Below are 26321 nucleotides of genomic sequence, written 5' to 3'. Positions count from 1 at the left end.
TAAATTTGTCTACCAGTCATATATTCTGAGTTGATGAGCTGGTTCTTTAGTTGTCACACAGGCCGTATGGCTGGAGTCACCGTACACGGCTGCTCCAGGCAGCTCTGTTAATTTAAAAGTGAAGAGGGTTAGGGACTGAAGTAGATACTAATCTTAACATGGTTCACATTGTTTTCATTACTACCTAACCTTAATAGCCACTCGTGCCTGTATGGCAAATACAAAGCTACAGCCAGAAGCCAGTTAACGTAGCTTAGCACAAAGGCTGGGAGCAAGAAAATGTAGTGTATATTCTGAAATGTCAAACTGTTCTTTTAGTATGTGACATAGCAAGTTTCCATGATGTATATTTTCTTTAACCACAAGAGAAAACGGTCTCCGGAGAATTCTACCCTTTAAACAAAGCATGCTGGGAAGTATGCTTTAATCACGGTTCAAAAATACAAGCCCAGCACTCATCCAGAATTTGTGAGAAGTAGTAGGTAATGATAATAATAGAAGAGTAGTTGTTTCTGTATACAATATATTTGAAAACAATTATACACATCCAATACACTACTTTGAACCAAACCACATCTCACATAACCAGCTTTCCATTCATGACCGAGATAAAGCTCACTCACTTGCTGTGGAATCTTTTGAATCCACACCCAAACCACGAGCGTCAAGATGTATCGTGAAAATATTTTTTACAGTGTAAGCCTGTATACCCAGCAATGGCACAGCATGTCTGGCAGTCATGCAGAGCACAACCACCAAAAAGCTCTGCTGTCTTGTTCCACCGCCAAGCCATAATAACAGCAATAAGGTTGGGGAGGCTCGTTAACCTTAATCTAGGAATTACACTGTGGCACCAGGGAGAGGAGGACGTGTTGTGTTGTGTGCTTGTACATAGGAGCTGAAATTAAGCATTTACCACAGAGGGGGGCTGGTGCTGCTTTGAACTACACAGAGAGTAAGGGTGTTGGTTCATACAGTTCACATGGTGCCTCACCTGGGCTAATATTGCTCCAACACTTTACTGCTCTTTTATAAGCCTCTTCTTCCCCCTTCTGGTTAAAATTAATTAATGCACACTTCAGCTGCTGATGAGCCAGAATAAGAACAAGTTTAACCTGACACTGTTTTATATGGTATATATCTACAGACGCCAGGGGTCGCCTTCTATGGAGTCTGCCATGTTGAACTGCCATGTTTCTACAGTAATATTTAACTTTAGTTTAACGGTTTCATGCATTCTGATTCCTTATTAATCAAAGCCTTCAGCGAGTACATGATCACATTAAATGATGACATTAAATGCTTTTATATTCTATGTACTCCTGACAGTAGAATAAGCCATTAGAAAACCATATAAATTCATGCAAGAAAATAAAATAGAAATAATTGACTGTGATATACTGTCTAACCTGCAAAATCTTAAACAATACACTGACTAATAGCTGTGTCTGTGTGTATTCTTTATCTGGAAAAATATTTCTAGAACAAGCTATGCGTCATGATCTTTTTTACAACAGGCTTGCTAAGTCATTTGACATTCACCTGAAAGTTTTTATTTTTATAAATTATGTAATGTTCATATTGCATTACACTGTGTAGCGAGAGAGGCAGCCAAGAATAACCTGAAAACCTGAAATATGAGCAGAGCAGCAACCTGCTATCAGATGAATTATCATCTAACGCCCAGTTCTTACGCACTTTATATCCATTAAAGCATGTTAATCTCCATATCTTTTATAAGAATCGGAGGTTTTGAATAGAGGTGTATTTCAAGACAAAGATGAACCATATTGGATGTGTATTCTAAGTGTTTATCATCAAATCAGATTTATCCTCGCACACAGAAACGTGTGTGCATATGACCTTTATAGTGTGCCAGCATCCAGAGGAGGGACTACTGACCCCAATCATGACTCACTGAGAAAACAGAAACTTGTTTAATCAGAGGTCTGACAGCCTGTAAATTAATTAGAGATGTTCATTAACATTTTAACATAGGAGTTCAAAATAAACAACAGCAACAATTAAAGTTGCAAGCAGCGATGAACAGGCCCTCACACTCCATGCAACTCGAGGTGTGCCACGGCCGCGTCACATGCCGGCATAACATGTGCGGACCACAACATTAAAACTTCACATAAATCAGATTAAAATTGCCATGCAGCGCTTACTTCCTTTTGCCAGTAGGTGGCGGACTGTGAAGTTTCATTGAGATTGGACCATGTATACTGAAGTTATGACAACTTCCTTTTTCATGGCGAATCGTCAAAATTGGACACCACGCCACGGGCATGCCATTCGACAGAATGTCGTAAATAGCACAAGTTTCAATCGTGAATGTCTTTAGATGGCTATGTCCAAATATGAAGTCGATTCGATCAATTCCCTAGGAGGAGTTCGTTCAAATACAACTTGTGCAAATCGCCACAAATGACTGCTAAATCCAAAATGGCCGACTTCCTGTTGGGTTTGGGATATGGCGCCCACTGGAGTTTTTGTTTGTCTGGATAAGATCTACGCATGTGCCGATTTTTATGCATATTGGTGAAAGGGGCCCCGGGTGGTACAGTTTATGGGCCCCTGAGGGCCCATTTTGCTATGCTCATAGTGGACCCCAAGAAAATAAGAAATTTTTTGCCATGACTGACATGTGCGCTGCGTTTCATGAGCTTTCGAGCATGGGAAAGCCTCCAAATATGCGTTCGTTTGGGAGGAAAAATAAAAAGAATTCCTTCAATTACAACAGGGCCTTCGCACGGTCAGTGCTCGGGCCCTAATAAGCAAACTATTATATGGTTAATTCTCTAGTTAGACAGACTTTGTGGTTCAAGTTTTGGGCAAATGGAAGTTGGTGTTGTTACTTAATTCTGGAAGGGAACAAAGCGTTCAATGCCCAGAAGTGAGTTTAAAGTGATACTAATATTTTCCCCTATCACAATACAAAACCCTATGTTGTGTTAATGACTTATTAGCTTCATAATGCCTTGATGATGTGTAATATTTTAATAAAATCCTTGTTTACAGTGCTATGAAAAAGTATTTGCCCCCTTTCCTGATTTCTTGTTTGTTTGCATATTTGTCACACTTAAATGTTTCACATCATCAAACCAATTTTAATATTAGACAAAGATAACCTGAGTGAATGCAAAATGCAGTTTTTAAATGATGATTTCATTTATTAAGGGAAAAAAGCTATCCAAACCTACCTGGCTCTATGTGAAAAATGTTGTTCAGTTTATTTCTGAAAAAATATTGGACAGTCATAGAAACAGCTTTCAGTGTAACGCAACAATACAACAGCACCATAAAGTCCAGAGTTTATGGCAGGATTATTGTATTAGACTGCATTAGTTTTAGCTAGGTGTACCTAATAACTTGGCAACTGAGTTAACCTTTTTTGACTAAAAGAACCACTTCATGTCGATATCTTTTGTCTCTAACAGACAGAAATGCTGGCCTCAACTCCAGAACAAGTTGCTGTAACAGGAACCTCAGCTCCAGGCTTTCCACCTAGTAATAACTCAACCTTCCTGGACTCCGAGTTTCGTTATGTCCTCCTCCCAGTTGTCTATGGCATCGTCTTCATCCTCGGCCTCTTCACTAACATCTACGTGCTGTTTGTCCTGCGCTGCCTCCGTGATGCCAAGGCCATGGGCGAAATCCGCATCTACATGACAAACTTGACCATCGCTGATCTCCTGTTTGTGTGTGCCCTTCCCTTTTGGATTGGCTATTACAGTCGCCATGGTACCTGGGTCTGTCACACTTAAATGTTTCACATCATCAAACCAATTTTAATATTAGACAAAGATAACCTGAGTGAATGCAAATGCAGTTTTTAAATGATGATTTCATTTATTAAGGGAAAAAAGCTATCCAAACCTACCTGGCTCTATGTGAAAAAGTAATTGATTGACCCCCCTTGTTAAATCATGAATTTACTGTGATTAATCACATTTTTTGGAAAGCTGAGTTCAATTTCCCTAGCCACAACCAGGCCTGATTACTGCCAGACATGTTGAATCAAGAAATCACTTAAATATAACCTTTCTGACAAAGTGAAGTAGGCTAAAAGACCTAAAAAGGCAACACATAATGCCGCGATGTAAGAAATTTAGGAACAGATGAGAAAAACAAAATTAAGGTTTTGGAGTGGCCTAGTCAAAGTCCGGACTAAAATCCGATTGAGATGCTGTGGCAGGAACCTAAACAGGCTGTTCATGCTTGAAAGCCCTCCAATGTGGCTGAATAAAAACAATTCTTCAAAGAACAGTGGGACAAAATTCCTCCATAGCGATGTGAAAGACTCATTGCCACTTATCGCAAACGCTTGTTTGCAGTTGTTTCTGCCGAGGGTGGCACAACCAGTTTTTAGGTTTAGGGGGCAACTGCATTTTGTATTTACTCGGGTTGTCTTTGTCTAATATTAAAATGTGTTTGATGATCTGAAACGTTTAAGTGTGACAAATATGCAAAAAAATAAGAAATCAGAGAGTGGGCAAATACTTTTTCACAGCACTATATATTATTATTATTAACCTACTATAATTCATTTTAAACTATATTTTCACTGTAAACTTCAAAACACATCTAATGTTTTAAGTTATATTCTCTAGAAAAATAAGAACCTGTTGCTTAGAGCCACTAGAACATATTTTTTATGATCAGGGAAGATAAAGACTAACTGTAAAGCTCCAACAGCAAAGATGGAAAGATATAGAGGTGGACATGCGTGTTTCATCCTGTTGGGGTTTCCTAAGAAAATTACTCCTTTTCTTAACTGCTGAAGCACAGTACACCCACAACTGTACTTACACCCGAGGCATTCACAGTGTTCACATCCTGACACATATTAGAGGAGAGGAAGCAGTCTGGTGAGTCAAAAGTCTGTAAATTACGGTTTTAGTTTTTTTCTTATAAAACATTACGACGATTGAGGTAAAATGCGAAGCTGATTTATGAAGTGTGACTTTAATTAATTAGAACATACAGCTCTCAGAGAAAAACACTAATGAGAGGAAAGCTTACTTGTTATACACACTAAGGTTATGTTGTTCAGTTTATTTCTGAAAAAATAATGGACAGTGGAGTTCACCTTTTTTGACTAAAAGAACCACTTCATGTCGATATCTTTTGTCTCTAACAGACAGAAATGCTGGCCTCAACTCCAGAACAAGTTGCTGTAACAGGAACCTCAGCTCCAGGCTTTCCACCTAGTAATAACTCAACCTTCCTGGACTCCGAGTTTCGTTATGTCCTCCTCCCAGTTGTCTATGGCATCGTCTTCATCCTCGGCCTCTTCACTAACATCTACGTGCTGTTTGTCCTGCGCTGCCTCCGTGATGCCAAGGCCATGGGCGAAATCCGCATCTACATGACAAACTTGACCATCGCTGATCTCCTTTTTGTGTGTGCCCTTCCCTTTTGGATTGACTATTACAGTCGCAATGGTAACTGGGTCTACACAGACTTCATGTGTCGGCTGACTGGCACGTTGTTCTTCATCAACACCTACTGCTCTATCCTCTTCCTCGGAGCCATCAGCGTCAACCGATACTGGGCAGTCACACGACCTCTGGACGCGGCCTCTTCAGACCACAGACGTCGTGGGATCATTGTGTGCGTTGTCATCTGGGTGTTGACCATGTCCATGGCTATTCCATATCTGATATCTCCAGGGACAAACACTGATGAGAACGATGTTATCCGCTGTTTTGAGGGGTACCAGAATGTAACCGATTCTCGGAAGAAAAAAGTGGCTGCTACTCATTTTGCAATAAATGGAATGTTTTTTGTTGTGTTTTTCCTCGTCGTGGTATGTAATCTCCTAATTGCTCGAGTGTTACTTTCTCAAAGTCCTCCTCAGTCAGAATTCAGGTCTACGACAATTATGTCTAATAAGTCCAACAATACCATGTCGTCCTCATTTAGGCCAAGGGGGGTGAAACGGAGGGCTCTGCAGATGTTGTGGGCAGTGGTTGGAGTGTTTGTTCTGTGTTTCCTGCCCCACCATGTAATTCAAGGCCCATGGACACTGGCAGTGTTGCAGATCAGTCAGGGTTGGGGCCACGTAGAGTGGGACCAGAAGACTCTTCAGTTGCTCAATGACGCACATCAGATCACCTTGTGTCTGATGGGCCTTAACTGCATTTTGGATCCTGTAGTTTATTGTTTCGCTACAAGGAAGTTTAGAAGGTTCATCATAGCCCACATTAAAGAGCTAAGAAAGGGAGATGGGGGTTCACACACGGTCACCTCACAGCTCTCCATAGACAGCAGGAATCACAGCCAGAGACTCCAGAGTGAGCACCAAGAGCCTGAGATGGATTGACTTAAACATACGGAATATATGTACTAAATTTTTGTAGATATATGTTACTTGTCTGTGAAAGACTTTTCTCATGTTGTCGCTCATAAAAGATGACAAATACAGTATTGTGTTGCACCTCTGGAACTGTAGTTTATCTATGTAATTTAGTGTTGGTGGCTCCACATCTTCAGATTCTCTTTTAAGAAAGTTTTATGTTTTAGTGTCTTTATCAGTCTGTGAAATCAACTGATGAGACACCAGACAATGTGAATCATCCCACGGGTCGGGTTTGTTTTGCCCAAAATAGGACAAAAACAACAGATACACTTGTATACCAAGCCTAATCATCTCTATTAGGAGTTAAGAGTAGACCATGGCCAAAGTAGGGCATTAAAAACAAATACACCTTTATAGAGCCTAACAATCTCTTTTTGGGAATTTCGAGTGAATCATGCCCCTATTCCCTTCCCACACACATGCAATATCTGTCAATGAGATCGTCTCTCATGTCCCAACAATCTCCATCAGATAAGATCTTTTCAGTCATTATGACACCAGGGAACAGAAGCGATAATGCTTGAGCATTTCCTCTCTGGCATCCAATATTGCGACACACGTATGTCTCATGATTCAGTGCGACAAAGAAAGGCAACGCTTATTATTACGATTCAACTATCTGCTACAAATATATAATACTGTATTTCTTCTTTATGCTACTTTGGCAAAACAGATTTCTGAATGAATTTTTGTATGTATTTGTATGAGCTTTTGTTATCTTATATTGTATATGCTCTTATAATAAAACTTTTGAATTTACTGAACTTACTTAATTATAATAGGTAAAGTAAATTAAAAAGTCAGTTTCTGTCATATAAACAAGTAGGGAAACATCAACCCGTCAAAAGTACATGTGATTTGAGACTGTTTTCTGTGTGCAGCATGAAGAAATGTAAACTTTCATTTTGTTATAGAACCTTGTGTTGTATAATAATGAATAAATTTCCTTTGATTCGTTGATTCGTTGATACTTTCAGGTAACCCACACACTGACAAATGAAGTGAACTAGTTAACTCAGGTTCAGGAGCATGGCCACACTTCCACCACACCTTAATAACCCTAACCCTAACCCTAATACAAACCTACTTTTACCAGGTCAACCAATGCTGTCCTATTTGTCTGTGTTTTCTCAACAACAATCATCATGCTTTGCACTTAAATTGCACGCTTGCATAAATCTAAAAAGTAAGCCTACACAAGTGTTCGGACTACAAAGTATTTAAGTCTGTTCATATTGTCACTGTGTCAGATTAGGTGACGTGTGTTATGTCACTGGGTAGGAAGTGAAAGGGACAGACTTTCAGGAGCAAGAAGGTAAACAAATAATGGTGTCAGAAGCAGTGTGTAGGATACTGACTGTCTTGTGTTTGGAAAAGTCTATTAGAAGAAAGAAGAAACCATGTGAACTCTCTGCTGTTTTATCAATAAATTCAGATCTCTTCAGTTCTGGCTCGATCTCAGTCTTCTCCTCCATCCTTGAGTCCCAAGAATTGCGGTCGCCATAGACATAGCCTTTGGAGCTGACTCCAACCCACTCTTCATCTGCTGTCTCCCTCATGCACAGTTTTTGGCACAAAATTGGACTAGATTACAGGTTTTTATTAACATTTACAAAGAAAAAGCGAGAAGGGCCTCTTACTGTTTGGTGGGAACTGTTTCACCTCAGCTAGAACCACAGATCTGTGGGTTTTACTACATTTAGATTGTGTTAAATAACTGTATATGCAAATCTCATCTATCAGATTAAAGGCGATATTGAGCTCTATATGCTGATATGACCTAACTGTAGTCTGCTCGTCATCTTTTTATTACACATCTCCACCCTCCTACAGATGTTCATGACAGACTTGAGTACACATTATTGACTGTCATATTGGTGAGGTCCAGATCAGGGTAGGTTTCGATGGTGTAATTCATGTCCATAACTCTTTTTGTGGCAGACTTCCCCTGTGATCAGACTGTTAATACAGTATACACAGAATGTGAACAAATTGCAGACACCAACATAAATATACTGCTTTTGCTGTTTTATTAGTCTCTTCCTCCCCCATGTGGGTAAAATGCATTACTGCACACTTAGAATAAGAACAAGTTATACTAGATACGGTTTTACATGGGCTCAGAGAACCACACAAGAAATCTAGTGTTAGCTCGGTTTATTATGTATTTGTAAGTACATATCCAGCTGTGGAGTAGACTATTCTTCATCCTAAAATACATTACTTGACAAAAATCATGAAAGTATTCTTATCTTTTGTAGTCTGACCTGCGGTTTTGTGGCACCAGTGGAAGTCGTCATATAATATTAATAATGAAGACACCCAGGGTAATAAAAGACATATAGTATGGTTGCAGTGCTGGCAGGTATATTGATATGCATTTTTTGTAAATGTCCATTAGTAATAGTAGTAGTAGTAGTGTTATAAACATATATAGCTTATATATATTTAAGCTGATGTATCATTATGTATATAATCAACCTATTTTCTACAACTACATTTGTGTGTGTCTGTATACATGTGTATCTTTCCTTTTGTTTTCTTTTTTTAATCTCTTTAACTGAAATGTCTATGTAGCATATTCCACTGATAACTAAGCATCTTTCAATAAAACTTTATGTGAATGTCCATATTGGAAGTAGTTGTGAATTGAAAATTGCGCAAATTGTAGATTTGATGGATTAAGAACAAACATGGGAAGCTATATGGTGTATAAGTGTGTTGCACCATGCTGGGGTTTCCTAAGACTGCAAGAAAATCACACCTCCTTTTTCCTGACCTTTGAAACACTCCCACTGACACTTAAACACGCCTATTCAGTGTTACCGTACATTATAGCAACTGTGGCATTCACAGTGTTCACATCTTGAGACTTATTAGAGGACAGGAAGCAGTCTGGTAAGTCAAAAGCCTGTAAATTGCTCTTTCAGTATTTTCCTCTTTAAAAAAAGTTACGACATATTAAGGCGGGCAGATCAAATCTAGTCAGTTTTAAACTGTGAATCTGAAGTGTGACTTGAATATTAGCAAAAAGTAAAATTATTAGAAGATGTAGGATGAAAAAAAACTGCTTACTTTTATTTTTGTTAATTTTTTTCTGAAAAAATAATGGATAAAATACTAAACACCTGTCAGTGAAACGCAACAATTCAACAGCACCACAAACTGCAGCTTTCCAAATGATCATACAGTTGAATCAACACCTTTCAGAATTTATGGCAGAACAAGCATTATCTTTTAGCTTTACCTAATAAATTGTAGAACTGAATGTGCTTGTTCCGACTAGAAGAACCACTTCATTTCGATATCTTTTGTCTCTAACAGACAGAAATGCTGGCCTCAACTCCAGAACAAGTTGCTGTAACAGGAACCTCAGCTCCAGGCTTTCCACCTAGTAATAACTCAACCTTCCTGGACTCCGAGTTTCGTTATGTCCTCCTCCCAGTTGTCTATGGCATCGTCTTCATCCTCGGCCTCTTCGCTAACATCTACGTGCTGTTTGTCCTGCGCTGCCTCCGTGATGCCAAGGCCATGGGCGAAATCCGCATCTACATGACAAACTTGACCATCGCTGATCTCCTTTTTGTGTGTGCCCTTCCCTTTTGGATTGGCTATTACAGTCGCAATGGTAACTGGGTCTACACAGACTTCATGTGTCGGCTGACTGGCACGTTGTTCTTCATCAACACCTACTGCTCTATCCTCTTCCTCGGAGCCATCAGCGTCAACCGATACTGGGCAGTCACTCGACCTCTGGACGCGGCCTCTTCAGACCACAGACGTCGTGGGATCATTGTGTGCGTTGTCATCTGGGTGTTGACCATGTCCATGGCTATTCCATATCTGATATCTCCAGGGACAAAAACTGATGAGAACGATGTTATCCGCTGTTTTGAGGGGTACCAGAATGAAACTGATTCTCAGAAGAAAACAGTGGCTGCTACTCATTTTGCAATAATTGGAATGTTTTTTGTTGTGTTTTTCCTCGTCGTGGTATGTAATTTCCTAATTGCTCGAGCATTACTTTTGCAAAATCCTCCCCAGTCAGAATTCAGGTCTACAACAATTATGTCTAGAAAGTCCAACAACACCATGTCGTCCTCATTTAGAAGGCCAAGGGGGGTGAAACGGAGGGCTCTGCAGATGTTGTGGGCAGTGGTTGGAGTGTTTGTTCTGTGTTTCCTGCCCCACCATGTAATTCAAGGCCCCTGGACACTGGCAGTGTTGCAGATCAGTCAGGGTTGGGGCCACGTAGAGTGGGACCAGAAGACTCTTCAGTTGCTCAACGACGCACATCAGATCACCTTGTGTCTGATGGGCCTTAACTGCATTTTGGATCCTGTAGTTTATTGTTTCGCTACAAGGAAGTTTAGAAGGTTCATCATGGCCCACATTAAAAAGCTAGGAAAGGGAGATGGGTGTTCACACACGGTCACCTCACAGCTCTCCATGGACAGCAGGAATCACAGCCAGAGACTCCAGAGTGAGCACCAAGAGCCTGAGATGGATTGACTTAAACATACGGAATATATGTACTAAATTTTTGTAGATATATGTTGCTTGTGTGTGAAAGACTTTTCTCATGTTGTCGCTCATAAAAGATGACAAATACAGTATTGTGTTGCACCTCTGGAACTGTAGTTTATCTATGTAATTTAGTGTTGGTGGCTCCACATCTTCAGATTCTCTTTTAAGAAAGTTTTATGTTTTAGTGTCTTTATCAGTCTGTGAAATCAACTGATGAGACACCAGACAATGTGAATCATCCCACGGGTTGGGTTTGTTTTGCCCAAAATAGGACAAAAACAACAAATACACTTGTATACCAAGCCTAATCATCTCTTTTAGGAGTTAAGAGTAGACCATGGCCAAAGTAGGGCATTAAAAACAAATACACAGTTTATTGTTTCGCTACAAGGAAGTTTAGAAGGTTCATCATGGCCCACATTAAAAAGCTAAGAAAGGGAGATGGGCATTCACACACGGTCACCTCACAGCTCTCCATGGACAGCAGGAATCACAGCCAGAGACTCCAGAGTGAGCACCAAGAGCCTGAGATGGATTGACTTAAAAGTTTTGTAGATATATGTTACTTGTGTGTGAAAGACTTTTCTCATGTTGCCACTCCTAAATGATTATATATACATATCATTTAGTGTTGGTGGCTTCACATCCTCAGATTCTCTTTTAAGAAAGTTTTAGGTTTTATTTTCTTTATTAGTCTGTGAAATCAACCGATGTTCTGCCCAAAATAGGACAAAAACAAGAAATACACTTGTATACCAAGCCTAATCATCTCTTTTTGGGAGTTTAAAGTAGACCATGGCCGAAGTAGGACATTAAAAACAAATACACAAGTATACAAAGCACATCTGCAACTATTACTTTTTATCTATGTAATGTAGTGTTGGTGGCTCCACATTTTTAGAATTTCTTTTAAGACAATGTAACGTGGTCAGGACATTTGTCACTTGACATTTGATCTCAGCATAGTGTAGGAGCTGCTGTCTGCATTACACCCGTCCTTCTGCACTTCCTGTGTGAACTTCAAACTCAAAAGCAGAAGCTTTGCAAGCAGAAGTACATTAACAAAACATTTCATACTGAAAGTTCAACAGGATGTCAATTTATCAGTCTGTGAAATCTGATGCGACTTATGTTAAGTCCTCCCACAGGTGTGGCTTGGCCCAAAATTGGGCATCGGTAGAGAAGTCAAGGTAAATTCAGAGTAAATTCAAAGAGTGGACCTGCTTATTAGATTACACACAAACACACACACACACACACACACACACACACACACACACACACACACACACACACACACACACAGTAAACTATGATAAGATTGTTGTCTCCCATCAGATAAGTTACAGTTTTTCTAGCTTTGCCTGGACAAGTTATATCCGGTATTGTGAAATCAGGGAACAGAAGTAATAAAGCTAGAGCTACGTTTCACCTCTGGCACCCAATATTGTGACATAGGTCTCATGTTGGAAAATCCCATGATTCACTGTGACAAAGGAAGTCAACCTTTATTATTATTCAGTGATCTGCTGTATATGTACAATACTGTATATTTTTTATATTTATTTTATATTGTGAGCTTACATGCTGTTGGAAAACAGATTTATAATGTTATTTTTATTCAGTGGAACAGCTTTTGTAATTTTGTAATGTACTCAAAAGTGTGTGTAGCATTATTTTCATCTTCCAAAAGTCAAAGATGCTGCTTTTATTCCATATAACCAACTTGTAATAAAAAATGCAATTTGTGTCTTAAATTTGGCTGTATTAGTATGACTGAAGTAAATCACAAAGTTAGTTTCGGACACATCAAGTAGGTAGAAATCTACCCATGAACAGTACATGCAATATGAGACATACAGAAAATTGTAGGAAATTATAAGTTTTATTAACAGTTACAAAGAAAAAGCGAGAAGGGCCTCTTACTGTTTGGTGGGAACTGTTTCACCCAGCTAGAACCACAGATCTGTGGGTTTTACTACATTCAGATCGTGTTAAATAACTGTACATGCAAAACCTTATCTATCAGATTAAAGGTGACATTGAGCTCTATGCGCTGATATGATCCAACTTCTGTCTGCTCGTCATCTTTTTATTACATCCTATTACATTTTTATTATCTCGACCCTCCTACAGATGTTCATGACAGACTTGAGTACACATTATCACCAGTCATATTGGTGGGGTCCAGATCAGTGTAGGCTTGGTTGGTGTAATTCATGTACACATCTCCGTCACTGTCAGTCTTCGGCAAAGCTCCCCTGGTGTGCAGACAAATGTCAGATTGTCAGATCAGATAATATATACAACCTTCTGGCTCGGCTGGCTTAGAGCAAGTAAACAAATTGCAAATATCAACATAAATATATTTTTTCTTACTTTGGTGACTTTTCAGGCCCAGGACCTTCAAGAAAAGCAAGAAAATAAAATTATCCACAGAACGTTTGCTTAAAATTCAACCCAATAGGAAGTGCTCAATGGTGTTCTTTACCTTTAGCTACAGTGTTGGAGATGGTCAATGTGTGACCAAGTCTTTGCCAACCCATCCAAGAAAGAAGAGCAAGAGTGATGATCAAGGCCAGGAGAGACAGCACAAAGGCTATTATTCCTATTTTCTCACCGACTATTTGAAATCAAGGAAACAGCACAGAATTGAAGGAGAAAAGCTTGAATTGTAGGTCACAACGACATTAATTAACAGTTGAAAAAAACAAAACAATACTGTATCTTTGTGCATGACAAACACCAACATTAGTTGTTCAAATCTCAGATGATATTAGCCTACTACAGATATACCAACATTTGTGCGTATTTTGGCCAAAAAGATATTTCAGTAGTCTTATAAAAATGCAAAAGATATGTTTGAAGTCATTTAGAAACAATTTTACCATTGCATTATTTGTCCACCAAAGGGCACTGACAAATAAAATTTTCAAATGTGAAATCCTCCATTCAGTACATATCTTGGTCACAATTCTTACCAACCAAATTTAGATGTGCAACAACTGATTATGTGGTCAGTTGGGGACCAGAGGAAAAACACTGTAAACACTAATATACTGTATTATCAGCTTTTGAGTTTACATAGCGAACAGCTGCCTATTTACACATCCAGCAGATATACAGAGTTCGGAATTCATTCTGAGACATGTTTCTGGCCACTTGATGTAAGTCCAGTATTTACTCTCCTGGAGGATCTGTTTTTGATCTCCACCAACTCCTGAGCGAAATTCTATCTGTTTCCTTAACTGCCAAATGCTGGAAAATGTTCACCAGCTAGTTGCTAAATGGTGGCAAGTAGCAAGGTTTTTGCAGAGTTTTTTTGCTGCATGCTGTAGCCAGAGACAACGCTATGAGAGCAGTGAGAGGAAACCAAAACACTAAAGTTGTGGGCCGGATAGCTAAACAAGAGGTTGAAAGACCCAAGTTAGCTCGGTAGCGCTGAAGGGGAACTCCACAATCGTGAGATAACTGTGTTGTTTCAGTCACTACCTGCCGTCGCTTTCACATTTAGTCATGTGATCCAATATCAAAATATTAAAAAGAGATTCTTAACAAAAATGTTTATTATGTGATGTGTTAATTTGAAGAAAATTATATCAGTAAATATCAAGACTCATATCCACATAATGTTACTTTAAGTAATTGTAAATTTATAATAATATTTGGACTGGTTGCACAGCAGACATTTTGGCATATTATAACAGGAAACTCACAGGTATGTTAATGATAGCTGCATTAGGGGAGGTCCTGCTATTGTGCATACTGGTTTCAATGTCACTATTACTTGGATACTTAATGGTACTGAGCCATTTATCTGTTATTAAGTCCTAGGCTGCATGCATTCATAAAATCTTAAAACCACATTTCTTTAACATTGGTGTCCAGACCAATAATGAGCTCATTACCAGTCATCAACAATAAAAAAACAAATGTGCTGACCTATTAAGATTTTATACTGTTTTCAGACATGTAGCAAATTAAAGCAGACCACAAACCTGTTGCATGCAAGGAGATGATATAGACTGTGTGGTTCGGGCTCACATGCTTCCCAGATGACAAGGTCATGGCACAGCACCGGTAAAGCCCGCTCTGATCTGGCTTGGTGAGGGTCAGATCCCGACCATTGCCCACTTCTTTCCAGGTCTGATTTTTTAGGTGTTGCAAGGACCAAGTGACAGAGTTTGGGATGGTGAAAGCGGTGCAGTGCAAGTTAACTTGTTGACCTACTGCAACCGGGTAGTCTGGGGTGGCCACCAGCTGCAGAGGAGACAGCATTACTGGGGACAAATGGAGGATGATGGATGAGGACGGTGCAAGCAGAGATAAAACAGTTCCAGTCAGAAAATACTGACAATACATTTTCAGCCCTACTATGTTATGTTTATGTCACCACTTTGATCCAAACCGAAGTGTCTCCTCAACTATTGGATGGATTGCCATGAAATTTAGTACAGACATTCATGGTCGCCAGAGAATGAATCTTAAAGACTTTGCTGATCCTCTGCCTTATATATAGCACCACCAGCAGGTCAAAGGGTTAGGGCAGGTATTCGCTTTCCCAGTGAAATATCAATATCCTCTAAATGTACTGGCATAAAAATGTTTGTACAGACGTTCATGGTCCTCACAGAATGAGTCCTAATGACTTAAGTGAGCCACTGACTTTTCCTAGTGCCATCAGTAAAATGTCTCAAAAACTTTTTGATTACTTTTTGGAATTGAATAGTGATTCCTTAATTTTGCATCCAGGTTAAGGTTTTGTTTCCCAATACTTTGATTTATGACAGTTTTGTAACTACAAAACATTGCCATCAGCCTCCCCTGTATAGTTTTCGGGCACCTCTGACTACAAATATGTGAAATGATGTTTCCCTAACACAATGTTACTTGACTCACAGTTGGAGCACTTCTATGACTTACATTAGCATTCAACTTTCCTGGTTAAATCTAAATGCCAAAATTACAGACAAAACATGATTTCTCAGAAACTAAGTTGAGAAGATAAAAACTGGTGGCTGTAACATAAGCCATAGTTTCAATTAATTGTAATTACTAAAAAATCATATTCCGTATCACCTTCTGTAGTCACTGTGGTACTATGAGTTTCCGGGTAAGAATTAGTGGTCCAGATTGTAGTCCATAATGTCACTGTAAGTGCAACAAGAAGCACAAATAAATGTAACATTACATTTAATACCTATACTCTGAAGTATTACATTCATTAATGAAAAGGCTCTTACCTGTGCTCTCACACAAAAAGAACAGGAGAAAAAAGCTGAGCAGCATGTTGGTTTGAAGTGAACAAAAAGCAATGCCACACTAACTTCAGGCAAACATGTGCAAGACTGAATCAACTATAATAATCAAAGCACAGGTAAGACTGGAGGAACTGAAAGAAAGAGAAGTTTCAAGTTCCCTTTTCCAAATATTCCCCATTTTTTTTCTACAAGGCCAGCAATAGAATCCAATGTGTCAACCCCTTATACCTCTTTGTTTGAACTCTTGGTTGTTGTTAAAATATGAAGAGTAAAAAAAAAAGCCAAAATATACCAACAGCAACTCAAATACAAATGCACACCTTAGTATAAATAGAATCATAATTAAACCTAATCTCACCCATGAAAGCCTTCAGTTTGTAACATTTAAAATCTGTCAATCAATTTATGACCTGCAGGAAAAACAGTTAACCAGACTCCACAGAACTTTTAATGGTTTTTTAAATTTCAGAGCTGGCGGGCAAGTCTATCAGCCTCTCAACACACTTGGTTTTGAACATTTCATATCTCCGACAGTGGTCACCTTCAGGCTCCGGCTGTGATGACAGCTAAGATTGTTGCTGTTGGACAGTTTGACATCAGACCTCTCACCTGGGGCAAACTCTCACTGGTTGCCAGAGCAGGTCAGGAGTAGCAAGTGGATTTTATACGGTTCTGCAAAAAGCACAGAAATCAAAGACCAATATATCAGTTTTAAGTTCCTCATGATTTGGTTGTACTAAAATGCATTACATTGTTAGGTGTTCCTGCTACGTTGTCTACCCTTTGCACAACAGCAGTGGTTACAAAAACACTTTTATATTTACGTATGACCACTGGTTTTCATCACTTGTGACTGAATATGGTGGTCAGCCTCAACTAAAATATTACTTTGGTGTATACTTTTAACCATAATCATCTCCAAGTTGTTGAGACACAACAGGCAAAAACATGCACTGGTCAATTTGGACCTTTTACATACATTACATGTCTTCTTTCAGTAGTTTAAGCCATAGGGCTTGGGAACCAGAAGGTTGCTGGTTCAGGTCCAACATGAACTACAGTATATAGTGTGAACTGGTAGCTGGAGATGTGCAAGTCCCCTCTTGCCCACCTAACTAGTCCTGGGGTGCTGTTACATGGCAGCCCATCACTCCACCATCTCTCCACATTTGCAGGTGTACAAGCCCTGTGTTTGTGTGATTATATTTCAGGCCTATAGTAAAAACTTCCCCATTGGCAATTAATATAGTAAATCTTCTTCTTCTTACGCCTTATTTGCATATCAAATTTCAGAAAACCTATATAATGTAAGCAATCAACAGGGGAAGTTTCATGGTGATATCTATTAGTTCAAATATTTACCCTTTTCACCTGTAGAGTCTCCCAAACACCAAAATAAATGTTCTCAAATTGGAGTTGGGTCATATTGTGTTCATGCAAACATCTTTTTGTCCACGCAGTACAGGTGGAAGCATGTGTTGGTATTTTGGTTTAATTCCTGAATTCCTGGCATTAATCATGTATCTTTATCTGTCTTCTTTCAGCATTTATTTGCTACTGGGCTGCAGAGCTGCACTCTGAGACACTAACTCATGGTGATAGTCTATAATTGTCTGCCTATTTACAATAGGCTACATGGTATGAACGTCTCTCAGTGTATGGCCTAAAATGGGGGGAAGTGGTTTATCTTGCATCATGAAACTGTTGCTAAAACAAACTTAGTGCGGAACAAAACCTTCCAGAGAAACAGGAAACAGCTTCATAACACAAAGTAGGGAATGACGTATTCAAAACTGAAGTAAATGTAGCCATGCCACCATGTTAGAGACATGCAAGCAGTTATAAGGAAAAATACATCTTGCGTTGAACCATGAAGTAACTCATCATGAGTCACGCTTTAGATGCATAACTTAAGCATGTGTTTTGTACTCATATTATAAAGTATTACCACCCAGGGGTGCCTGAATAGCTCACCTGGTAGAGCTGCCTCCCAAGTCCTCACTGTAGCGACCATGGGTTTGAATCTGACCTGTGGTCAGGTCATGCAAGAAAATGTCCCTGGTTTTATACAAAAACTCACATAAATCCCATTGCTCTATGGCATTAAAGGACCAGTGTGTAAAATGTAGTGGCATCTAGCAGTGTAGTTGCAGATTGCAACTCATTGCTTAATGCTCTGTTGAAGAAACTACAGTGGCCATGAAATAGTACAAATAACCCTATGTAGATGCACTGTTTGATTTCATCCATCTAGACTACTGAACGAACACGGCAGTTCAACATGGCGGGCTCCATGGAAGGTGACACTGTAGACATAAACGGCTCATACTAGGGTAACAAAAACATAACAATTCTTATTTTCAGATGATTATACACTAAAACATAGCTATGAATATTATAAGGTTATACACTGAACCTGTTTTTAGAGCAGTGTGGCTGATGATTGTTTTGAGTAATTGTGGTATCTTTAGAGAGTGTCAGTAAATACTGACCACATTTGCTGATATCATCTGTAACCCTATTTCCTTGAAATATCTTTTGCAGAAAAGAGAGATAGTGTTAGGGAGTGTTTCTCCACCCTGTGCTCATCTGTGACTTCCTCTTAATGAAGTTGCGTACACCAGAGGGGACAGAGGAACCTCTCTCTCTCTCTGAGAGGAAGATAGATGGTGATACTGTATAATTATCTATGTCTATCCTCGTGTGTGTATAATGTGTGCATATGAGTGTGTATGCATGTGTGTGTGTCTTTTCCCCAAGTCATTATTCTTCATTATTCTTCTATTATTCATTACTCATTCATTATTCTGCCTGTACCGCTGGCTACAGTCATGCCTGTTGGTTTGCACTGCAGACACCACTGTGGCCCTCCTGACAATAAATGACAGTAGAATAATGGTTGAGGAAGTTTGTGCAATGTGTGCATGAGCACATACAAATATGAAATATGGTCCCATATGTGTATATTTCTTTTTACAGACTTGGACAAATACAAATAACATATTTCATGTTATACTTTATTGACCCTAACTCTATGAATATTGACTGTATTGATCTCTAGGGGGCAACATCTGCCTAGGAGCTGAAGCTGATTTGTGATAATGAATAGTGTGAACTGAAGTGGGAAAAAAAGTGGTTTCCTCTGAACTAAGCAGCTCTAACAGACACTATTTGACAGTTTTCCTTTGATAAAGTATGTCAAACAAAAACATAAATCTATATTTCCTCATTACATATTATCAGGGTGTTGTGCACTCCCGGGTGTGGAAAGAAGAAATGAAAATTAAATGGAAAAGTCCTGTTGCTAAATGGAGAGGGTACAGTTCAGCAAACCAGCAGCATGGAAAAAAACACCATTCTCACTGGTACATTGCAACAAAATAAATAAATCAATAACAAAAAATAAACAGCTGTGATTGGATCAAGGATCAATATGGTCCTACAAAGAGCAGATGTCTAACATGCTTTTTTTTTTTTTTTTTTTTCCAAGGCCTGAATTATCTCTACATCAGTTTTCGGAGGAGGTTTGATGGAGGATCTATTGATTCTGGAGAGAAAAAGAAAGTATTTTAAAGCAAATAACTTTTGGTGAACAACAGTCACAAGTGATAAATACTGAAATGAGTAAAGGTTGAGAGTTAGCGTGTAGAGGAGAGTTATGAAGTCCACATAAAAGACTCAATCCCGGTCCAGTATGCAACTTATACAAGCATGATTAAGAAACTTGAAGCCACCAGTGCATAAACACTGAGAATGGACTTTACATTGAAGTATGAGACATCTTGTGTCCAGCAGTCAAACAAAAATACCATATTCATAGAGTCTAGGATTTTTAATGAGGTATGCCTTTTAAAAGATATTAATGTTTGCCACCTGAAGGAAATATATTCATCTCTTTAGCAGCTAAATGCTCAAATGCATTCAACCACTCTCTAACTCAAGTTTTTAATGTTTGACTGCTATTTGTAGATGAGCTGAAACTATAACGCTCTGTTAAGATTTAGGTGATAATTCTCTGTAGGTTCATCATGAGCGATTTCCTTTCCTTTGTGTCACATTGTTTTCACATTGTAATTTCATTCATTATAAGTGTAAAAATATCCATTATGTATGTAAAGTCAGACAGTCAGGCTTAAGAACACACAGCAACAGTGACAAACAGGTTTAGACTCTTTGAAATTTCATATCAGGCGCCCCTGAGGATGTATTTAATCATTTCAAAAACTGGTGAAAGAGTGAAAACTACCAGCTTCATGCTGGATTTCCCCAATTTCCTGTGCAGCTACAGGCCCCTGGTGAGCTTTAACTGAACACATACAGTAATCAGCCACTGGGTGGTGCTCAGTACTCATAGTTTCCAGCACTTTCTATTTGTTTATGCATCAAAGGCCCAGATTGTACAGTAGCTGTCATTTCAGGCTTTTTCCCTCTGATCCCCAACCATCAGTCTGCAATCTCTGCAGCTTGATATGAGTTGCTGTAGGTCATGTTCCTATTAAGTGTGTAACTAATCTAATGGAGAAATCCATAAGGCAGGTTTTTCAGTGCACTAAAAGATTGGAAATTATCACTTTAAAGTACAAATACTATTTATATTATATGTACATATGCACAGTACAGCAAGCATTTTTGTTAAAATACAATACATTAAGACAGTTTGATGTTATTCAGATTTTAATTACAATCAGTTTGGTTGTAGATTTTGTAATAAATCTCAATGTGTTAATAGACTATTTTCTGGTTTATAGGTTAATTTACTTCAAACTAATTCACGCTTTTGTCTCCAGCACAACCAGACACTTGCCTTCAGTGTCAGTGTGACAGTCTCTGGCTCTGGGGTGTTTTTTAGTTCACACTTGAATTGCTGTTTCCCTCCTCTTGTGCTTTCAGTTTGTCTGTGTGTTCTGAGCATTAGCCCCATGGGAGGGTTACAGCCACTTTGTTACGAGGAAAATACATTATTATGTTGTTGAGTGGAGAAAGCATGAGATTCAGTCAGAGATTTCCTCTTGTAGACAGTTGTTCTTGATGACCCAAATGAAATATGAAGGCATTGTGAGTGTGTGTGTGTGTGTGTGTGTGTGTGTGTGTGAGTGTGTGGGTGTTAGTTTGTGTGTGTGTGTGTGTGTGTGTGTGTGTGTGTGTGTGTGTGTGGCAGAAAGATGAAGGAGTGCACTCATCCCTGCATCATTTTTTGATGGATAAGTTTCCTCCCTCCTCTCGTCACGCGTTGGTTGTCACGGTGATGACGAGTGGCTTCCTTCTGCTTTTCTGGCGGGCGGTGGGATGTGACAGTCGTACGGGCAGCTGCCAGCATGCATCCCACTGCTCTTCCTCTTACAGACCCCCCCCCCCGTTCAAATGATAAACTCTTCACTTAATGTCCATCTTACCAGTCTTGTCCATCTTACCAGTCTTCTACTCAACGATTCCACAATACAGCATCTTAAACTATGAATATCATTTCTTTCTCCCACCCATCTCCCTCAGCTGACCTGTGCGGTACTTCAGAAATAATAACAGAATTGAGAACAGCAACAGCAGTGACAAGAGCTATTACAACACTATGCAACACAACAACAGAGGACAGACAGCACTCAACTCCAGATGGGCGCTTCCTGTGCCAGGCAGGAAATGGCACTGAGCTCCCTCGCCATCATATTTCATTTTAGCAGAGAACAGAGATGATCATCACTTCATCTTCGGCACATCCATCCCCCAACGGGTGTGCTGTAAATTCATTTCAGTCTTTTTGTTCTCCTTCTCTGCGTGGATCCCACTTGAGTTGTTGTCATCATTGGCGAGAAATACTGGGCATTCAAACTCCAATATTTTGCCTCAGAGCCTTTCCTCCTCCTGCTGTGGCGTCTCTCTGGGTGGAATAGAGATGATTCCATCACGGCTGACCACGCACAGATGCGAACAACTGCTTGACATGGGTGCTCATGTGCAAACACACTTACTTAAATGCGCATGTATACAACACAGAAGCTCTGTTACCATGACAAATAAACTATATTCCGCGTTATCTGGGGCTGTCTACTAATTTTACGCATGAAGGTCAATTTACTCATCATGTATAGTGCAATTCAGCATGTGAAAATGTCTTCTGTGCCTCTGGATGAGCTTTCCAAAGCCTGACAAAATAATCTTGGTAATGTTTTCAGGCTGAATTTTAGTTCAGATTGAGCTTGGACAGTTTAAATTCCAAACAGGAAGTCTGCATTACAAACCAAAGGCGTGACAAAGACATTTACTTGATAAGAAGAGTCTTAAAAATGTCGCTTTTGAGTTGAATTATTGGAATTTTTGGATCGAGTGTTTTGAACCACATGTGGAGGTAAATATTTTCCTCTTCAATGTCTTTGACCATTGTTTTTTAGAATCAATGAGATTGAAAATAGATCCAGTTTGGATCAATATTAGCACTAATTGGGTTAACGTAAGCCAGTACCAAATGGTTTTTTTCACCCTAACTTTTATTATTGTTATTTACTCAAACTGAAATGTGGTTATTTTTAACCACACAACAACCTCAAGGCTGGCCATCATCATTGTAATGTATTAAAAAGAGAGCAGAGTACATTATAGAAGTTTGCAACCATAATATTTAATATATTTTATAAATAACCCAGCAGTTACATAAAACATTGGCTGTCTTGGGAGATTTTCTAGTCATAGCTACTGGGCTAGCCAAAGATTAAGTAGGTGCTCGATTGACCTAAATTGGGTAGGTTTTTGATCCAGTGATATTTAGTCCACCAACTTAATGGGAGTACAATACTAGCACTTTTTGTTTGTTAGATAGATCACAGTATGATGCAAATAGGAAATGCAAAAGTAGAGAGAGAGAGAGAGGGGTTTGACATGCAACATTTCATATGCAAGGTCAATGGTTGGAATATCAATGGTGAGCACATGATATGTTTTGTGTCTTAACCACTTCGGCGCCAGAACACAACCATTGAAGCATTTCTTATAGGTTGAGTTCTGTTTTTTGGGGTTTTTTTGAAAGAGAACTTGAGAAAATGTTTAAATATTTCATATCAACCAAAACAGAGCCAAAATTCAAGTTTCAATTCAACATGAAAGGCAGTAAAACATCTGAAAAACACACCAATTGAATGTGTATGCATGTTTACTTTTGTTCACTGGCACATGCATGCATGTATGTGTATGTGTGTGTGTGTGTGTGTGTGTGTGTGTGTGTGTGTGTGTGTGTGTGTGTGTGAGACTGCATCATCCCTGTGCTGCACTGTGCAGATGATGCGCTCAGTTCTGCTGTGTAGGCCCTGTGTTGAACAGATGTCGCGGACGCTGATACTGTCCCTGCGCTGAGCAGGAACAAATTACAGGCCGATACACACACACACACACACACACACACACACACACACACACACACACACACACACACACACACACTCAAATGCTGCAAATATAACCTTCAGATTACAGATGGCCCCTATCAGAGGCTGCCGGCTGGATTTGCAAGATGTAAATACTGAGGGGGTAATCCAGCACGGGACAGAGGGGGTTATAACATGGGGCAGGACAGGCACCAGATGGCAGATGTGTGTGTGTGTGTGTGTGTGTGTGTGTGTGTGTGTGTGTGTGTGTGTGTGTGTGTGTGTGTGGGTGTCTGTGGGTGTCTGTGTGTGTGTGTGTGTGTCTGTGTATGTGTGTGTGTGTGTGTGTGTATGTGTGTTTTTAGAGGGAATGTTAAGCATGTAGAGGCACTGACATCGGGATTATGGTAGTCTGTTTTTGATGTGCCACAGATGGACCTGTAGTGTTTTATTCTCCACACTAAATGCAGATGGATAATAGGCCTCAACATGAAACACCCCAGATTCTTTTTGCCCACGTTGCACCATGGCAGAAGGTTGTGAACTTCCATTATTAGTTAATGGAGGCATGCTTTTTGAGTGACCTTGAGCATGTGTGCAGTAAGCCGAGTGAGAGAATGTGAGCATGAGCGCTTTGACTTTCAACCTTGATTTCCCCCATGGTGTATGGCGAGCGATATCAGACAGACATGGAGGAAGAGAGAAAGAAAGGAACACAAACTGGGAAAGCGAAAAAAATAGGAAACAGTGTTGTCATATGAATGAGGCTTGGTTTAATTCTCTGACTTGCAGAGGTCACAAGCCAATCGAGCTGGCACGCTATGATACGGTGTGCCATCCTGGGGAACGTTTTCTCCTGCACATCCTTTTTCATTTCACCTCCTCCCCTCCTTCCTCCCCTTCTCCCGTCTCTTACATCCTTTTTGTCCTTGCCATAATTTCATCTCTTTGCACGTCATTAGCAAGCTGGCGCCTAATGAATTTCTTATCTCTCTGAATTCAGTGGCTGTTGTGATAACGGTTATTGTGTTCAGTTTTACTATTCCCCACATCGGAGGCAGGCATGTGCATGTTTGAAAGAGACAGGGAGAGGGAAAAGACACAGAAACAGTGAGATAGGCAAATATTTAGACAGAAAGACAGAGGCAGAGACAAAGAGAGCTCTCACCAGTGGTGGCATTTCGGTTTTTCTATCATACAATATTTAAGGTTTAAAATGTGAACATAAAATGAAAGGGAGAAAATGTGTGCAAGTGTGTGAACTGTCGAGGTGGATGGCAGTGCAGAATAACAGAATGAGGAGAGAAAGGGAGAAATGGATAAAAGGAGTGGGTAAACTCTGTTTGAAAAGAGAGAAAAGAGACCTTTAAAGCTAAAAAAAGGAAGCCACTGATTGGAAACTGATACAGTGAGGGAGTGGAGAAGTAGCTTAGCTTAGAGATGATTAAACAAGGAGAGAAAAAAGGATGGGAGGTAGATCGAAGGACAGAGCAGTGGCAGATGGGAGTGTTCTGGTCTATTACTAATGTTCCTCAGAAGAATTAAAGTCCAGGAAGAGGTAAGCGCTCACAAACACACACACATGCACACAGCCAGCTCTGTATAGGTGTAAGCGAGGGCCCGTGTAAACATCAGCAACCCCCTACTGGCTTTCTCTCGGTAGTAGTTAGTGACTTAGTGACCCATGCAAACCCCCCACACACCGGCATCAACCCCCGTAGCAGCGCATGGTCGATCCAAATTGTCACCTCGCTAAATACAGGCACGCGCACACACACACACACACACACACACACGCGCACACACCGCTTGCTGCAAGTGTTAACCACATTCTTCTGACACCTTTCCTGATAACAGAAAGCATGTGGGGTGTGATGTGAGGAGGAGTGAGGAAGTAAAAGAGGAAAGGGAGATTGGATGATGAGCTAATAGCAGCTGTGTCACACTGTCAACATTAATGTAATATGCTGTCAAAACAAGGCTTCATTGAGCATTTGAGCTGTATTTTAATGTACAATAGTACAGTAACACTATCGTGGCTTGGGAATATGATTTCCTGTACAATCACATTGTGCTTTATTTGAAGGTTAGCATGTGGCTGGTCATCCAAGGATGTAAATAAAGGCGATCACACATTTTACTTGTCTTTCCACATTTTAAGCCTCAATGAGGTGAAATAATACTCATAAACAGTAGCCTTGATTTGGCCCTTTCAATTTAATGTTGCCTTCCTCATGAGCAAACATACATACCATATGAAACTCTGCTTACAACTTGTTTGTATTTTTTTTTTAGCAGCCTCTGGTAAACCTGGCGTAAAAGTAGTACATCAGATTCAAGCTATTCTGAGAAACATCCAACTTCAAAATCTGATTCCTTCTGTTCACTACCACCTGCTGCAGTTCCTCACTGTACAGTTTTTTTTAAGCAAGGAATCTGGAGCCTTTTTCTCAAAGTTTCCTAGAACTATCAGTTGGTCTCAGTGGAAATACTATGAAAAAGAGTTAGAAATTTAAATGTGTTGAATTCCAATATTACAGTCGAGGTAAGATTTAAGCAATTGCACAGGACTCTTGTAAACAAAGACGTAAATGGTAGAATTTCTAAGAAATTATATTGTGGTTAATATGTGTTCACATTCCCATGGCATTCATTTTATTTCACAGCATTAGTTTCCTTTTCTCTGGCCATCACAAGCCAACAAATTTGCATTAATTTCATAAGCCACTCATGGCAAGATTCACGTGTTGGTGACACTCAAGGCATAAATGTTGTTGGGTCCCCCACTGACCCACTTTGTGTATGCACCCTCTCACC

At 39.6% G+C, this 26321-nt stretch overlaps 2 protein-coding genes across 4 annotated transcripts; one reads left to right on the top strand and one right to left on the bottom strand.

Annotated features, from left to right (window-relative positions):
• Positions 1 to 4791: 4791 nt before the first annotated feature.
• ptafr (platelet-activating factor receptor) lies at positions 4792 to 12651 on the top strand. Of its 3 annotated transcripts, XM_051385801.1 has the most exons (3): positions 4792 to 4874; positions 5147 to 5931; positions 10477 to 12651. In XM_051385801.1, exons 2-3 carry the CDS (start codon positions 5153 to 5155, stop codon positions 10877 to 10879), a joined length of 1182 nt encoding a protein of 393 aa, XP_051241761.1. In that variant the 5' UTR covers positions 4792 to 4874; positions 5147 to 5152; the 3' UTR covers positions 10880 to 12651. The 3 variants fall into 3 exon arrangements, with proteins under 3 accessions (XP_051241761.1, XP_051241755.1, XP_051241743.1); XM_051385795.1 differs by lacking the exon at positions 5147 to 5931 and having other exon boundaries at positions 9692 to 12651; XM_051385783.1 differs by lacking the exons at positions 4792 to 4874; positions 5147 to 5931 and adding an exon at positions 9177 to 9265 and having other exon boundaries at positions 9692 to 12651.
• A 109-nt stretch (positions 12652 to 12760) lies between these two features.
• On the bottom strand, positions 12761 to 16297 carry LOC127355252 (uncharacterized). Its single transcript, XM_051385929.1, has 6 exons — positions 16138 to 16297; positions 15974 to 16045; positions 14893 to 15174; positions 13386 to 13517; positions 13274 to 13298; positions 12761 to 13155 (listed from the first exon to the last, which is right to left on the bottom strand). The coding sequence occupies exons 1-6, from the start codon at positions 16181 to 16183 to the stop codon at positions 13035 to 13037; spliced, it is 678 nt and encodes a 225-aa protein (XP_051241889.1). The 5' UTR covers positions 16184 to 16297; the 3' UTR covers positions 12761 to 13034.
• Between the last annotated feature and the right edge of the window lie 10024 nt (positions 16298 to 26321).

The sequence above is a fragment of the Dicentrarchus labrax genome, unplaced genomic scaffold, assembly GCF_905237075.1.
Source record: "Dicentrarchus labrax unplaced genomic scaffold, dlabrax2021, whole genome shotgun sequence".
Classification (NCBI taxonomy): domain Eukaryota; kingdom Metazoa; phylum Chordata; class Actinopteri; family Moronidae; genus Dicentrarchus; species Dicentrarchus labrax.
Note: the sequence above shows the minus strand (reverse complement) of the source record. Positions and strands in the feature narration are given on the sequence as shown.

Bases quoted from the DNA above. Each gene is read 5' to 3' on its own strand.
- ptafr (XM_051385795.1), top strand. From the start codon at position 9,698: ATGCTGGCCTCAACTCCAGAACAAGTTGCTGTAACAGGAACCTCAGCT.
- LOC127355252 (XM_051385929.1), bottom strand. From the start codon at position 16,183: ATGCTGCTCAGCTTTTTTCTCCTGTTCTTTTTGTGTGAGAGCACAG. The intron at 16,046-16,137 runs GTAAGAGCCTTT...TTGCACTTACAG, and splicing joins CTTTTTGTGTGAGAGCACAG to TGACATTATGGACTACAATC. The intron at 13,518-14,892 runs GTTTGTGGTCTG...GATTTCAAATAG, and splicing joins CATCTCCTTGCATGCAACAG to TCGGTGAGAAAATAGGAATA.